Here is a 14,370-nt window from a genome sequence, read left to right as displayed (position 1 = left end):
AAAGCATGTTTCTACAATACTTTCCTTACTTCCAAAGGTGGGAAGCTGAGGGCTTTGAGGAGAAGGGCACAAGAAGGTCTGCATCTTTCACGAAACCCGGGGAGGGAGGCAGGAGGCTTAGGGGTTCAGGTGAAGGCCTGCACGTGACTGCGCTCCTGAAAGCAAACCACTACCCCTCTACCTAAGCCCCCCTCACACGATAATACTCCGGCGCATACTCCATCAACCACCCCTTCTCAATCTTCGTCACATCCCTAATAAACGTCTTCTCCCCCGTCTCCACCACCTCACCAAAAACAACCCAATCCGCTTTCCTGTTCTACACGCACGTCAGCAAGCACATCCCCCTCTTTCCACCTTCACTCTTGGTGGTACTCACAAACATCAAACTCCCAGGATGCGCATGCAACACCACATCCCCACTGACACTCCTAAACGTCCCATCCGCCGCCATCCTCGCCGCATGCGCGAAATACCCGCTCGTCAGACACCGCCGCACCTGCTCTTCCATCGGCATTCCTCCTACCTTCCCCACGGGCTGCTGCGCCAACGACTCCGAGACGTCGATGCCGAAGCGCTCGAGATACCGACGTAGCTGGTTTCGCACGCTGACGGCTCGCGTCATGGATTTGAAGTTTAGGTAGTGCTGCTGGCACCACTTCATGTCTTTTTTGCCCTTCGTGATGAAAGCGGTGTAGACGTTCAGCAGGGTCAAATGATCCCCCTCCTCGACCGCGAATTTCCGGCGTGCGCTCTCCTCTTTGCGCTTCTCGTCGTGGCTGAACCAGACATTGCCTTGGAGACTCGTCATCGCTGCGATCGTGAGCATCTCGCTCAAGCACCCGAAGTCCGGGGAGGAGAGGAGACATTTCGCTAGCATAGGCTCTACTGCTAATTCGGCCATGCGGGTCCCGAGGGGTTTGGTGAGTTTAGCGTAGTCGTCTAGGGCACCTAAGGAGTACAGGAGCTCGAGGGCGCGGATGATGAGGTCGGAGGGCGGCGGGGTGAGGAAGTCGAAGCGGGCTATGTTGTCTATGCCGAGGGCTTTGAGCTGTAGGATGGTGGGGGCGAGGTTGGAGCGTTGGATTTCCGGGACGGTGGTGTCGGCGAGGCTAGAGTGTGCGGCTTCCGTGCACAAGCGGTAGCACTTGCCAGCTTTCGTGCGGCCAGCACGGCCAGCTCGCTGGGTTGCGGAAGCTTTGGAGATGGGGGTGGCGGTGAGGGTTTCGATGCCAGTTTGGGGGTTGTATGCGCGGAGTTTGACGAAGCTGGAGTCAATCACATAGACGATTCCGGAGATGGTGACGCTGGCCTCGGCGATGTTCGTGGCGCAGATGACTTTGCGGGTTTGTTCGGGAGCAGGTTCGAAGACGTACATTTGCTGTTCAACGGGTAGGCCGGCGTAAAGGGGTAGTGATAGAAGTTTGTCGGTGTGTGGTGGCAGTGCTTGCATTCGCTCCGCGATCATGTCGACAGCGGTTTCGATCTCTTCGCGGCCGGTGAGAAAGAGGAGAATGTCGCCTTCTGGTTCTGAAGCATGGATTTCGAAGACTGTTCGTATCGCCCGCTCCACGTAGTTCTCACAAGGTTCCGAGAGATAGTGGATGTCGACCGGAAAAGCTCTGCTCTCGACGCTGACAATGCTTCCGTTACCAGTCGCCCCATTCTGCTCATCGTCACCTCCGCTCGAGAAGAAGCGCAGGAAGTTCTCGGCATCCAGCGTTGCAGAACTGACAACGATCCGCAACTCCGATCGTCGCCTCATGACCTTCTTCAGCACACCCAGCAAGACATCCGAGCTCAGACTCCGCTCGTGCGCCTCATCTACCATAATCACCGAGTACCTGCTCAGCAGCGGATCCACCAGCGCCTCCCTCAGAAGCAGCCCGTCGGTCAAGAACTTGATCTTCGTCTTCTCAGAAGTCACGTCCTCAAATCGGATCGAGTAGCCAACATCCTGACCAAGCTGACACCGCATCTCCTCTGCCACTCGTTTGGCGACTGTCGTAGCGGCGACTCTCCTGGGCTAAGGGATCTGTAAGATGATGCGTCAACAACACAACGACAACCTCCAGATCGAGGGGAAGATCAATTGACTTGCCTGCGTGACAGCGATGATTTTGCCATCGTTGCACCACCCTGCGCTTTCGAGGTACTGTGGTAATTGGGTTGTCTTGCCACTGCCGGTCTGGCCGATGAGGATGGTCACAGCATTGTTCTCGATGGTAAATAGGAGGCCATCTCGGTGTCGAGCGATTGGGAGCAGTGATGATGGTTGATGGAGGCCTGGAATGAAGGTATCGGTATCTGCCATTGAACCTGTATCGTTGTCGTAGGTGTTGTGGTCAAATGGGTGTCATCCTACTTGCTATGACTTTGGTGGACATTGCGAGGGACAAGGTCGTTCTGCTGTGTTTCAGGCCATAGCGGCGCTCACACGATGCAATATAGTCGGTCTATCTTCGGCGCTTGTGAAGATGGAAGAAGTGAAGTCCAAACAGACCCTGCATCTGACCGCCAAGGCATGACGAAGCTGTTGGAGCTTTAGAACATGAAGGCAACCAACGACGAATGTTTTCTTGACAGAACGACAACTTCACTGCTGTACATTGTTACCCTCAGCAGCATCTCAATCGCTCGAAAGTATAGAGCACCCGACGAAGAAGATATCCGATCGAATAGGAGAAGCGCAATGGCGGAAGCACCACCAGTCTCCCCACTGAAGGAGCGAGAGGAGTCAGCGACAACACGCGAAGAGCTGGACTTCGACGACGACGCTCCCGAGCAAGAGACCGGCCGAGTATCTCCAATGGGCCACGAGACACCCACCCAGAGACCTCACTCCGCCCGCAAGAGCGTCTCCTTCCAAGACCCGCAAGACGACGCTCCTCCCCCAGCCAAACCCCCTCGGCCACTCAGCCCCCAACAGCAGGCGGAGAACACGCTCATTGAAGCCTTCCCCTCCATCGACACCAAAGTCGTCAAGGCCGTCCTCAACGCCAGCGGCGGCAAAGTCGAGCCCGCCTTCAACGCCCTCCTCGGCATGAGCGACCCCAGCTTCGTCGCTGAACAAGAACCCGCCGCCCCTCCACGCCCACCTCGCCCAGCCCAACGCGAGCCCGTCTCGCAACTCGAAGCCGACGAGCGCTACGCTCGCCAACTCGCCGAACACTACAACACCGAAACCCCGCGCTCCCAAACCCGCTACAACCAACGCGAACCCGGGCGCCGCGGCGTCAACGCCCAGCCCCAACAGCGCGGCTACTCGCCCTCCCCCGAGCGCAACTTCTTCGACGACGACCTCCCCGAAATCGGCCGCAACATCCAACAAGGCTTCTTCGAAACGCAGAAGAAAGTCAACAGCTGGATCACCACGTTCAAAAAACGCATCGACGGCGAAGAAGGCGACGAAGACGAGGAAGACCTCTACGGTGCAGGCACCAGCCGTCAAGACCAAGACAAATTCCTCGGCCGCCAGAATTTCGGCCCCAGCCAGAGCGACCAACTCCGCGGCATCCGCAAGCAAGCCGAAGCGCAGAGCGCCACCCGCCGCAGCACGGAAGCCACGCGCTACGACGCCGACCCCCACGAACTCAACGACGACGAGTTCGAGCGCCTCGAGCTCCGCGACGAGGAATCCGCGCCCGCCATGCCCCCGCGCACTTCCTCCCGCAAAGCCCCGAACCCGGACCTCTTCAAATCCGCCCCGCAAGCCCCCTCGGGACCCATCGACGAGGTCGACGCAGCGGAGCGCTCCGCTTCTTCTTCCGGACAAGAGGGGGAGAAGAGCAAGAAGTGGCAGCCGCTGACGTCCGTGGCGCCGAATCCGGAGGAGGATAATGATCCCTTCTCTCTCGGGGATGACGAGGAAGGGGAGAAGGGGGAGGATTTGAGGAAGGAGGATAGTGCGAGGTTGAAGGAGGCGGCGCGGAATAGTGTCAGTGCGGGGGGAAGTGGGGAGGGGCCCGAGGCGCAGCAGTTGACGGGGACGAAGAATAAGGATATGGAGGAGTTGCTTGCGGCTGGGGGTGGGAAGAAGGAGTAGGTTGGTAGATTCTCATAGGGCACGGGAGATGACAGTCGTTTGGAATCGATGAGGGATGGACATTGATTGATTGTGTTCATGTTTTCATCTGTGCCGTATACGACCAAGCCTCCGCTATGCACATCGCCGCCTCGAGACCCTCCTCGTGTCTCACACCTCGCAATCAGTTCACTAGGTCTGTTCGTAATCCAGCAGGCCACGAGCCTGCGCTGCTTCCACGTCACAACACGTTCAACAGCAGCCATGGCAGCCCCTCAGTCCCAAAACCTCCTCTCGCCTTCTCTTCACACCCATCTCTGTTCCCTACGACACAACAAACACCTCCGCCTGCCCCCACCGCTCCCTCGCAGCCTTCACATACTCCCCCCTCGCCTCCGCATCCGCCTCAATCTCCCCCAATACCCGCAGCCCCTCCAGCGCTTCCTCCCAACTCGTCCCCTCCGCCCCCAAACTCGCCAACAGATCCTGCACGCCCCTCTTCCTCGCCTCCTCGTCAGCTTTAAGCGCATACCGTAGCCTCACCGCAGAGTGCACGTGCGGCGCTGAGTCCTTGTTCGCTTGTAGGAAAGCTTCGTTCACGTCTGCGATCGGTTGGGAGGGGAGGGTGGAGAGGAACGTCGCGTCCACGACGGACTGAGCTTTTTCGGGCAGCGGTTCCGAGAAATTTTGCAGAGCGAACTGCAGACGGCCGGAAAGTTCGTGGCAGCGCGGGTGGGAGGGGTCGAGGGCGCGGGCGGCGAGGAGGCATTTGAGGGCTGGGAGGTACTTTTCTGTGGCATCGTTAGCAAGTTTTGATGGAAGTGGTGGTGGTGGTGGTGGGAGGGAAAGGACTCACTCCGACGAATAAACACCCCGAACCCAGCGATCTGGTGCTCAAGCGTCTTCGGGCTCAACTCCAGCAGCGGCGCGACGTACTTCATCGCCTCCTCGAGCGGTTTGTCCGTCTTCACCAGTTCCAGCCCGTTCGGGTCTGTATCCTCCTTCTTCACTGAACCCTCGTCATCCGCCTTTGGCTGTGGCGCTTTCGCAGCCTTAGCTTTCTTCTCCGCCTCCACCCTCTCAGCCTCCTTCCGCGCTTTTTTCGCCGCTTTCTTCTTCTCCGCGTTGCTCTCCCCCGCTACGCCATTCAGATGCGACTGCGATGCGAGTTCCGGCTTGTCGAACAGCATACAGTACACCCTTATCGCCGAAAGCGCTGCGCGCGAGAAGAAAGGATGCTCCCGCAACCCGTCCTCCCACCGAATCATATCCACATACGCTCGCACCATGCCCTTGCGCAAGCTGAAGGAGTGGAAGTCGAATTGGTCGTCCGTCCAGGTCTCGAAGACGTCGTAGACAGTCTTGAAGCGTTTGAGCGCGAGACTGAGTCTGCCTTGGCGGAGGTACGACTCGCCGTCCTCGGTCAGGAACCAGACGCATTGCATATCCGTCAGGTCGCCTAAGGGGCCACCAACGGCTTCCTTGCGCGTAAAGAGGCCCATGGTGGAGACTGCAGTGTCGTGCTCGTTGTTGCGGAGTTGGTATTTGGCGCATTTGGTGTTGATGTAGCGGTCTTTAAGGTCCATTTCGCGGGCGTCGTTCATGGTTTTGGAGGCCTTGGAGACGGAGCCTTGGTGTTTGAGTATGCGGGCGCGGGTCATTTGGTAGGTGTAATCGGTTTCTGAGGGGTTGAGGGATATGGCTTTGTCGATGTACTGTTGGGCTTTTGCGAGGTCGCGTGAGAGGTGGTAGTCGTAGTGTTGTGCGAGGAAGTAGTTGACGCTTAGCTGCCATGTTGTGGTCGGATCGGACTTTTGAGGTTTGCTGGCACCATCGATGCTCCCGTTGGCTTGGGCAGGCGCTGCATCTCCGTTTGCGCTCGGCTGTTCTGACAGCAGCTTCTCGGCAAGTTCTCGTAGCGTCTGCTTCTTAGCTGGGTCCGAGTACAGCTGCTTTACGTTCGCGAAGGTACTGGGTATTCCTTTGCTGAACATGCGTCGGAGATATTGCTCTGCGTGCTTTCGGAATGCGTCACCTTCTAGGAAATCGAGTGGTATCCGTCTGGCCGCATCTATCCGTTCGCTCTGGTCCGCGAATGACTGGTACATCTGCAAAAGCTTTTCCTGATCCTCACTCTTGCTGCGATCAAGCCCCAGCGCCTTCTCGAGTGCCTCGTAGTACTCCCTCTTCTCCTGATTCCGCGCGAGCAGTAACCGGTACGCCGCCTCTGCGTCTGCCTTTCGATCCAGCCTCAAGAGGTAGTCTGCTTTGTACTCCATAACCGACGTCTTGTCCAGTGCCGACTTATACAGGCCCTCCACATGCTCCAGCGCTCTTTCCAGCTCCCCTTCTTCCGCAATGATGGTATTCTTATACAGCACCGCCTCCGCGTGCTCAATATCACTCTTCGGCGGCGGATTCTTCTCCAGCGTCTGTTCAAACTTCTGCAGCACATCTTCCGCTCCAGCCAGATCACCGCTCAAATGCAACGCCACAGCCAGCGCAGTCCAGTTCTGCCTAAACTGCGGCTTCGCCTGCAACATCTTCCTCCGCGTCTGCACGAAGCCATTGTAGTCCCGCATCTGCACCTGCAAATGTGCCAGGTCCCGCTGTATCTGCGTGCTGTCCGGGTCGAGGTTCAACGCCATCTTGTACGCCTTCATGGCTTCCTGGTAGTTCTTGATCTGCCGCCATAGTAGACCGTAGACGTGCCAGCAGACGTTGCTCTTCATGGAGTTTGCGAGCGCCACTTTGCATAATGCGAACGCTTCATCGTTCTTCCCCTGGTTGCTCAGGATGAGCGCTTTCATGGCCTGGGTGTCGCCATGTTTGGGGTGCTTCTTCAGGATTTGTTCGGCGTTCTTGAGACCCTTCTTGTACTGCTTCGATTCGTAGTTCTGGACGAGATGGCGGAAGAGCGAGGCTTCCTTGGAAGGCAACTGCGACTGCTGCTTCGCCGCCATGGTGGAGGATTGTGTGACACGTGATAGCCTGGCAGGCCAGACAGCTCAATGCGGAAGCTGTGGAGGCTCGGTCTATTCGTCCTGCAGTATTAGCAGTAGTGCGTTCAGTTGTTATCCTTGTCCGCGCGCCCGCGCTGCTCCGATATATAAATGAGCGTGGGTGTCGAAGTGAGGTTGTCGTCGAGATCGGCAAGCTCATAAAAATGTCCGCGAGCTTCAGTCCGCAAGGCTGATCGAAGTGCAAGAGTGGGCCCGCCAAGGCTTCGACATATTCTAGTCACCTCCAGGGAGAAGACAAAACCCATGATCAAGAAAGGTTGCTGCTGAGTATGGAGATCCCGTCTCGAATGGTTCAACAGGGACCATCGGCGGACGTTGATGATTGAGAACGGTACATACACGAGTAAGAGCTCACCTCCCCGGGAGCCTGTGCTATTGAGAAGAACGATACCGCGCGATGATCTCTCATAGTAAATGCGTGAGAAGATGGTTCGCTATAACAACACGCTTTCCTCTACAGTTCGTATACACTCCCATCGTCGTCAGAATCACCCCCCGATTCAAGCAACACTCGCTCTGGATCGACCTCTTCCACCTCCAATGCCCGCGTCGGCTCTCCTCGAAGAATCCTATCATGTGCTCGTCGATGTGCTCGAGTCTGGGACCGAGTAGACCGGATCTCCTGCTCCACGTTCGCAAGAACTAGAGCCGCTGGATCGTCGAGACCGATCTTGGTCGCTTTGCCTTGCATCTTAATGGCCAAGCATGGCTTGTACCAGGCGTTGAAGTCGCCACTGGCCTGCCACTGCTTAGCACTTGATACGTAAAAGGTCGAGATGAAGAGCTTACCCAGCGCACGCCGTCCAAGAATCCATGCTGCACCTTGAGTTGATCGCTGAAACTGACTGGCCTCTCGCTCGCCACCACGAACACATGAACAAATGCATCAGCTACCTCTTGCCACAAATCGGAGTCTTTATTCTCGAGAACAAAGTTCCAGCCCTTAACAAAGTCGCAGACCATGTTGGACAAGTTTCCAATGCTCGATTTCGTCGAAAGACCAACGAACATACAAAGCTTCGCAAGTCCAGCTGCCAAACGTGCGTCGAGCTGGATTCGCGCGCTTCCCAACACCTCTCTGACGGTTGAGCGAAAGTTGCCTCTCATCATCAAATCGTTCAGTCGCAGGGCCTCTGCCATTCCAGGAGTATTGCTCACAAAGGTTGCCATGTCGCTGAGCTTGAACGTGTGTAGAATGGCTTTGGCTGGCACCTGCCCAGCGGTCAGTATCTAGTCCCCCGAGGTGAAGGCAGTGTGCTGACTTTATGCCATATCAAGAACTCGTGAGGTCCTTGGTAGCGATGGGCGCCTCCGGTGAACGAATAGTGCTTTTTCAACTCTTTCACCAATGGTTGTGAGTGGTACACGGCGTTGTGGTCAAGGTGTCGCACGCCGATCACTTAAATTCGCAGGTTCTTAACACCATTCTTCGCCGACTTGAGTGCGTCTCTCAAAGCCCATGGAAAGAAGTTGCATACCGATATCTATGCTGTAGGTTAGCGGAGAATCAAATCGGATCATGGTGCAAGCACTTACGAATGGGGAGGGCCACACCGTCCTGTCTTCAGCCGGGTTGATGTGGTTCCAGAACTCCGCCGGGTCGATACTGGCAACCGACGGTGGCTCAGCCCAGGTGATGTTGCAGACGGTGTATTTGCCCGCAACGAATCCGGTTGGTGAGTTGTACCCGTGGGAGTACTCGCTCCAGAATCTGTACAGTCAGCGGGCATTAAGGGACATGGCACCTGAAGTACGCACCTGAAGAACAGCCCATCGCCCAGTGGTAGATGCACTACACTGTCTGGCGGAGCTACGTACGGCTCTTGTGCTCGATCCCGCTTTTCAGGAGTCAGATTGAGGGGAGGGCCTACGGTGCGTTCGTACCGGACTGTCGGCGAGGAAGTCGCTGCAGGAAGTTTTCAAGCTTCGGCGGCTGGCGGCAGACTTCGAAAGTGGTGTCCGTGGAGCTGCGGTGTTGGGAGCATTCCTTGTGGCCCTCGGGGGGCCTACACGCAGGACCGAAACCTCTTGCAACTCCCGGACCAGAACCTCTCGGCGGCGCTTTTGGGGAGTTGACACAATGATCTCATCTCCTTCGGCTGTATCGCTCTCTGGAGTGAGTGCTCTTTTGCCATGCTTTTCAGGCGTGACGAGTGCACAAGGGCAGTCCATTGGAGCATATGTATGGCGGTACTATTGCATTTCAGGGCAACGGCGATGGCGATGGTAGTTCAAAAACCGGGTAGAGTAGAAAGCAAGAAGTGAAGCTGAGCAGAACGCACGGTGGGGATGGTGGTCATGATGTGAGGTCGCATATGGGTATGAAAGGTAATCACGGTTCGGATGAACTTAGCTTTTGTGGTGCCCTTTCTCTTTCGCCCGGACTGATACATGTAGTCAACTCCATAGGCTCACGAAATCAATGGAGTCTCTTCACCTCATAACAGTACTAAAAGTCCGCTCGATCTGATCTTCGAGGGTGTCTTCAAGGCTTCGACCGTACCGCATAGCTATGTTCCTCGTGACAATGGCGGTAGCCAGTCACTGGAAGACTTAAACCTAGTACATTGAATGTCGAAGTCGTCCAAGGCGAAGAAGGACAAGGACAAGGTGGGATCGTGTCGTCGATTATGCTTTCTCTATAAGCTGTTCGTCTAGCCATTTACGTACTCTCGAACCTTGACGGTCTACAAGTTCTCTGGTTCCGCAGACTCGGCCACAGCCCGAATGGCTGCCAGGCGAAACTGATATGGCAATGTGTATCTGATGAGGACGAGAAGAAAGCTGTCAACCGTTCAACCGGCTAAAGAAATGCAACCACGCTAACCACGCATTAATCAAACGGACGGACCGGAGCGGGCGGCTTAAGACGCTATCGCTGCTGTCCTCGCAGGGGTATGAGGTGGGCGCCCATCGAAGCTGCACCTCACTTTCGAAGCGAGAGCGCCATCAAGTTACACCACCAATGGGATGGAAACATGTTCACATGCAGGCTAAGGTAGGTACAAGGACCAGGTCGTACAGACTCTTCTACCGAGGACGAGAGCTCCTCCAGGCGTAAGATCGCGAGTCCATTCTCTCCTCCCTCTCCGTACTGCGCTGTCCTGCACCTCAGTCTTCCTTTGCATTCTCTGTGCCTTCAAGATATCATGGCAGGACTCATGCCACGCTCGTCCGGGGAGCCGGTGGACAAACCTGTGGCTTACGCGCACCAGGTGAGGGCTGCTCACAGTGGCGAGGACGAGATGGGAGTGGCAGAAGTGATGGTCTCGGAGAAATGGCAGGGTACGGATGTGGACAGGAGGGACATGTCACAGCTGGGCAAGGTCCAAGAGCTGAGGGTATGCGGCGACAAAAGAGTGTACGCAGCGAGCTATGCTAACAAGCCAGCGAAACTTCCACTTCCTCAGCATACTCGGCTTTGGTTAGTCCTGCAAGCTGGCCGCGAAAGACAACCTTGCTAAGAACCATCCTTCATAGCTTGTTGTCTGGTCGCCACGTGGGAGGTGCTACTGACCACTATCATCACTTCGTTGACAGACGGCGGCACGGCTGGCTTGCTGTGGGGATTTCTAATCGTTGTCGCCGGCTTCTATTTCGTCTACCTCTCGCTCGCTGAAATGGCATCAATGGCCCCGACGGCAGGTGGACAATATCACTGGTCTGAGTCTCGACCCTCTAGAATACAGACATATACTGACCTGCACTCCGCCAGGGTCTCCGAGTTCGCGCCCCCACGGGCTCAAAAGTTCCTCTCCTACATCGTAGGCTGGCTCTGCTTCACCGGCTGGCAAGGAGCCATCTGCGCTATCTGCTTCATCACGGGAACCATCATCCAAGGCTTGATCATTCTGAACGACGACACATACATCCCAAAGTCCTGGCATGGCACGCTTCTTACAATGGCCGTCGCAGCGTTCGCGGTCGTTTTCAATACTGTGCTGGCGAAGAAACTACCACTGGTAGAATTCTTGCTTCTGGTGTTGCATGTGATTGGTTTCATTGCCATCATTGCCGTGTTGTGGGCACTTGCGCCTAGGGCGACTGCACATGATGCTTGGTTTCAATTTTCGAATGCAGGCGGCTGGAATTCTGCCGGCACTGCAACTATGGTAGGGTAAGTCCCCTACTTGCGAAGCGGTCACGCATACACCGAACGTTCTGTTATCGACCCGTCTGCAGCTATGCTAACAACAGAGAAGACTTTTAAGTCCGGTGATCTCTACCATCGGTACGCGTTGCCCAGCGTGGCATCATTTGATCTGACAGCTGACCGTTTCGGAACGTACGCAGGCTTTGACTGCGCCGTCCACATGGGTGAGAAGCATAGCTCTGTCTTCAAGATCTAGAGCGCTAACACCCAGTGACAGCTGAGGAGGTCAAAGATTCCAGCTCTACCCTACCGAAAGCGCTACTGTGGTCCTTCACTTTCAACGCAGTCCTTGGATTCATCATGGCTGTTACCCTGGTCTACACGCTGGGTAATGTCAACGAAGTCCTAGGAAGTCTTACTGGTACGTGGCAAAAGTCTCTAGGGCGTCGTGGAGGGAGATCGGCTGACATGTTCTAGGATATCCATTCATACAAATCTTCTACAACACCACACAGTCTTACACCGGCGCGAACATCATGACGCTGGTCGTCATCCTTACGCTGACATCCAGCGCCATCGCCGAAGTTGCCACTGCTTCTCGCCAGATCTGGTCTTTTGCAAGAGACAAGGGCGTCCCCGGATACAGATGGGTTGCGCACATCTCACCGTAAGCATTACACCACCAGCTCCTGCAGAACGTCATAGAGATGCTAATCCATGGTCGGACAGTGGATGGAACATCCCCCTCAACGCAGTCCTGCTCTCCCTACTAGTAACAAGCCTCCTCTCCCTCATCAACATCGGCAGCTACGTCGCACTCAACGCCATCCTCGCACTCACAGCCGTCAGCCTCCTCACCAGTTACATAATCGTCATATCCTGCCTGATCCTCAAACGTCTGCGCGGCCAACCTCTTCCTGCTCGACGCTGGAGTCTTGGGAAATGGGGCCTGCCGATCAACATCATCGCTCTGTGTTACCTGCTGCCGATCTATGTGTTCTCGTTCTTTCCGGTTGCGTTGGTGGAGCTCTCGGCGGCTTCGATGAATTGGGCGATTGTGATCTACGTTGGTATTATGGGGTTTGCGACAATTTACTACTTTGTGTATGGACACAAAGTGTATTTGCCGCCTGTTGCTTTGGTTAAGAGGGAGGAGTTTGGGCGATGAGCTAAGACGGCCGCACTGTGCCATCTTTGAGAGGAAAGACGTCCGCAACGCTGGATTGGGCTGTTGTGACATGAGACAAAACTTTGTTGTACGTGCGAACCCTCTTTGCGCACTTCTGAGGTCTCTCTTGGGATGCGCGTATCTGCTCGCCGCTCCGGTCGACAGTTGGACGCACGAGAGGTTCGACAGTGGTAGTATATTTATAGCACCGCCTGCCCGGATCACAATCGAAGAACTAAATGGTCTGTCGAACAAGCTGACCCAGCACAAAAGCTAGCAGGGTTTGGAGAAAGAAGAGCTCGAGTAGCTGCAGGTCGGCGCCATGTAGGACCTGCGAGCTACTGCCAACGTGCATCGTGTACCTACTGTCAATCTCACTCCAACAACTTTCCACTGTACCCTGCACGTCGACTCTCCTTTACCCTGTCGTTTCTTGGAAGCGATGTTGACGATCATTGGCATAGCAGCGCTGCTTTGCGTGCTGATCTACAATTACATCCTGAATCCAGCATTCTTTTCCCCGTTGTCGAAACTTCCCACGGCACACCCACTCTGCTCAATTACCGCCAAATGGTTCGATCGGCAGCTATCGTTGCGCAAAGAGCTGACGACCCTCCTAGTAGCCCACCAGAACAATGGACCTGTGGTTCGCCTTGGACCACAGGAAGTCAGTGTGGTCTCCCTCGAAGGTCTGAGAGCCATCTACACTGCCGGTCTGGAGAAGCATCCTTGGTATTCAACCTACTTTGCAAACTATGGGACGCCGAATATGGTCTCGACTCTGGAACATCGGCCGCATTCCGTGCAGAAACGGATGATTGCAAACGTGTATGCGAAATCTTATATCCAACGGTCGAGCGAAGTTGAGACCTTGTCGAGAGTTATTGTGCTTGAGAAGCTCTTACCTTTGCTGCATAAGTGTGCGAACGACAAGTCACATCTCAATGTCATGCCTCTGTTCCAATGGGCTGGCATTGATTTCATGACTGCATACATCTTCGGGACCGGCCACTATACCAACTTTCTCCAGAACAAACATAGCCGAGAAGACTACTTCAAGGACCGGTCAAAGATCCTGGATCTGGACAAGAGCGGAGAGGACAATGCCATGGAGAGGGTTTGCATGAGGCTGGCCACGGAGACTCTTGCTTCCCAAGCTCAGCCGCACCAGGACCACGTGGACGGGACTCGCCCAGTCGTCTTCGGCCAGCTGTACTCGCAACTAGTGCAGAAGAACAAGGCCGAAGGTGAACCGTTGTCACAGGAAGACCTAATGAAGAGATGCGCCAGTGAGATGCTTGACCACATTATTGCTACGCATGAGACCTTTGCAATTACTTTGACTTATATAATATACCGGATGTCGTTGGACTTGCGAATGCAGGAGAGGCTGCGCGCTGAACTTTCGACTCTTCAACCATCAGTCACGCTGGGTGGAGCGGAGAAGACACTGCCGCCACCGGCCGACATCGACTTTCTTCCACTGCTCAGCGGTATTCTTACAGAGACACTTCGCCTGCATGCCGCCGCCCCTGCACGCCAGCCACGAGTCGTACCGGAAGGAGGCATCATGCTCCATGGCTACTACATCCCCGCCGGTACTAAAATCAGCAGTAATCCGTACAGCTTGCATCGACAAGCGGATGTATTTCCCCGACCCAACGACTGGCTTCCTGAGAGATGGATGGCTGTACCAGATCGTCCGAAAGACAGCAGTTCATTCCCTCCATCCGCGGTCATCCGAAAGTGGTTCTGGGCCTTTGGGAGTGGAGGACGAATGTGTATCGGATCGAATTTTGCAACGCATGGTGAGTATGTCTACTGCACCTCCAACGAGCTAGAACTGACTGGTTGGCGTAGTACTCAAGCTGCTCATCGCATCAATATACACGAACTTCGAGACATCAATCGTTGATGACGAAGGCATTGAGCAATCGGAATACTTCATCGCAACGCCGGTAGGCAACAAGCTCATCATACAGCTTCATCCGATCGAATGACCAGCTTGCGAAGTGAGATACTAGGCCATTCACGTCGACGATCGATGATGATCTTCGCCTGG

General features: G+C 55.3%; 6 protein-coding genes across 6 annotated transcripts; 3 read left to right on the top strand and 3 right to left on the bottom strand.

The window, feature by feature from the left end:
* Positions 1-181: 181 nt before the first annotated feature.
* LTR77_006875 (uncharacterized protein) lies at positions 182-1,978 on the bottom strand (the record flags this gene model as incomplete). The annotated part of the gene is made up of 2 exons (XM_064804115.1): positions 182-319; positions 380-1,978. The coding sequence occupies 2 exons, from the start codon at positions 1,976-1,978 to the stop codon at positions 182-184; spliced, it is 1,737 nt and encodes a 578-aa protein (XP_064657916.1).
* Positions 1,979-2,524: 546 nt separating this feature from the next.
* Positions 2,525-4,045, top strand: CUE5 (ubiquitin-binding protein cue5; the record flags this gene model as incomplete). The annotated part of the gene is made up of 2 exons (XM_064804114.1): positions 2,525-2,535; positions 2,587-4,045. 2 exons carry the CDS (start codon positions 2,525-2,527, stop codon positions 4,043-4,045), a joined length of 1,470 nt encoding a protein of 489 aa, XP_064657915.1.
* Positions 4,046-4,348: 303 nt separating this feature from the next.
* On the bottom strand, positions 4,349-6,987 carry LTR77_006873 (uncharacterized protein; the record flags this gene model as incomplete). Its single annotated transcript, XM_064804113.1, has 2 exons — positions 4,349-4,815; positions 4,881-6,987. The coding sequence occupies 2 exons, from the start codon at positions 6,985-6,987 to the stop codon at positions 4,349-4,351; spliced, it is 2,574 nt and encodes an 857-aa protein (XP_064657914.1).
* Positions 6,988-7,501: 514 nt separating this feature from the next.
* On the bottom strand, positions 7,502-9,219 carry LTR77_006872 (uncharacterized protein; the record flags this gene model as incomplete). The annotated part of the gene is made up of 6 exons (XM_064804112.1): positions 7,502-7,786; positions 7,837-8,259; positions 8,526-8,531; positions 8,584-8,758; positions 8,806-8,885; positions 8,932-9,219. 6 exons carry the CDS (start codon positions 9,217-9,219, stop codon positions 7,502-7,504), a joined length of 1,257 nt encoding a protein of 418 aa, XP_064657913.1.
* Positions 9,220-10,196: 977 nt separating this feature from the next.
* LTR77_006871 (uncharacterized protein) lies at positions 10,197-12,308 on the top strand (the record flags this gene model as incomplete). Its single annotated transcript, XM_064804111.1, has 8 exons — positions 10,197-10,388; positions 10,438-10,471; positions 10,528-11,164; positions 11,250-11,278; positions 11,341-11,364; positions 11,418-11,561; positions 11,618-11,807; positions 11,870-12,308. 8 exons carry the CDS (start codon positions 10,197-10,199, stop codon positions 12,306-12,308), a joined length of 1,689 nt encoding a protein of 562 aa, XP_064657912.1.
* A 442-nt stretch (positions 12,309-12,750) lies between these two features.
* Positions 12,751-14,308, top strand: LTR77_006870 (uncharacterized protein; the record flags this gene model as incomplete). Its single annotated transcript, XM_064804110.1, has 2 exons — positions 12,751-14,116; positions 14,169-14,308. The coding sequence occupies 2 exons, from the start codon at positions 12,751-12,753 to the stop codon at positions 14,306-14,308; spliced, it is 1,506 nt and encodes a 501-aa protein (XP_064657911.1).
* Between the last annotated feature and the right edge of the window lie 62 nt (positions 14,309-14,370).

Source organism: Saxophila tyrrhenica, assembly GCF_035928015.1.
Source record: "Saxophila tyrrhenica strain CCFEE 5935 chromosome Unknown scaffold_10, whole genome shotgun sequence".
In the NCBI taxonomy this organism is placed as follows: domain Eukaryota; kingdom Fungi; phylum Ascomycota; class Dothideomycetes; order Mycosphaerellales; family Extremaceae; genus Saxophila; species Saxophila tyrrhenica.
Note: the sequence above shows the minus strand (reverse complement) of the source record. Positions and strands in the feature narration are given on the sequence as shown.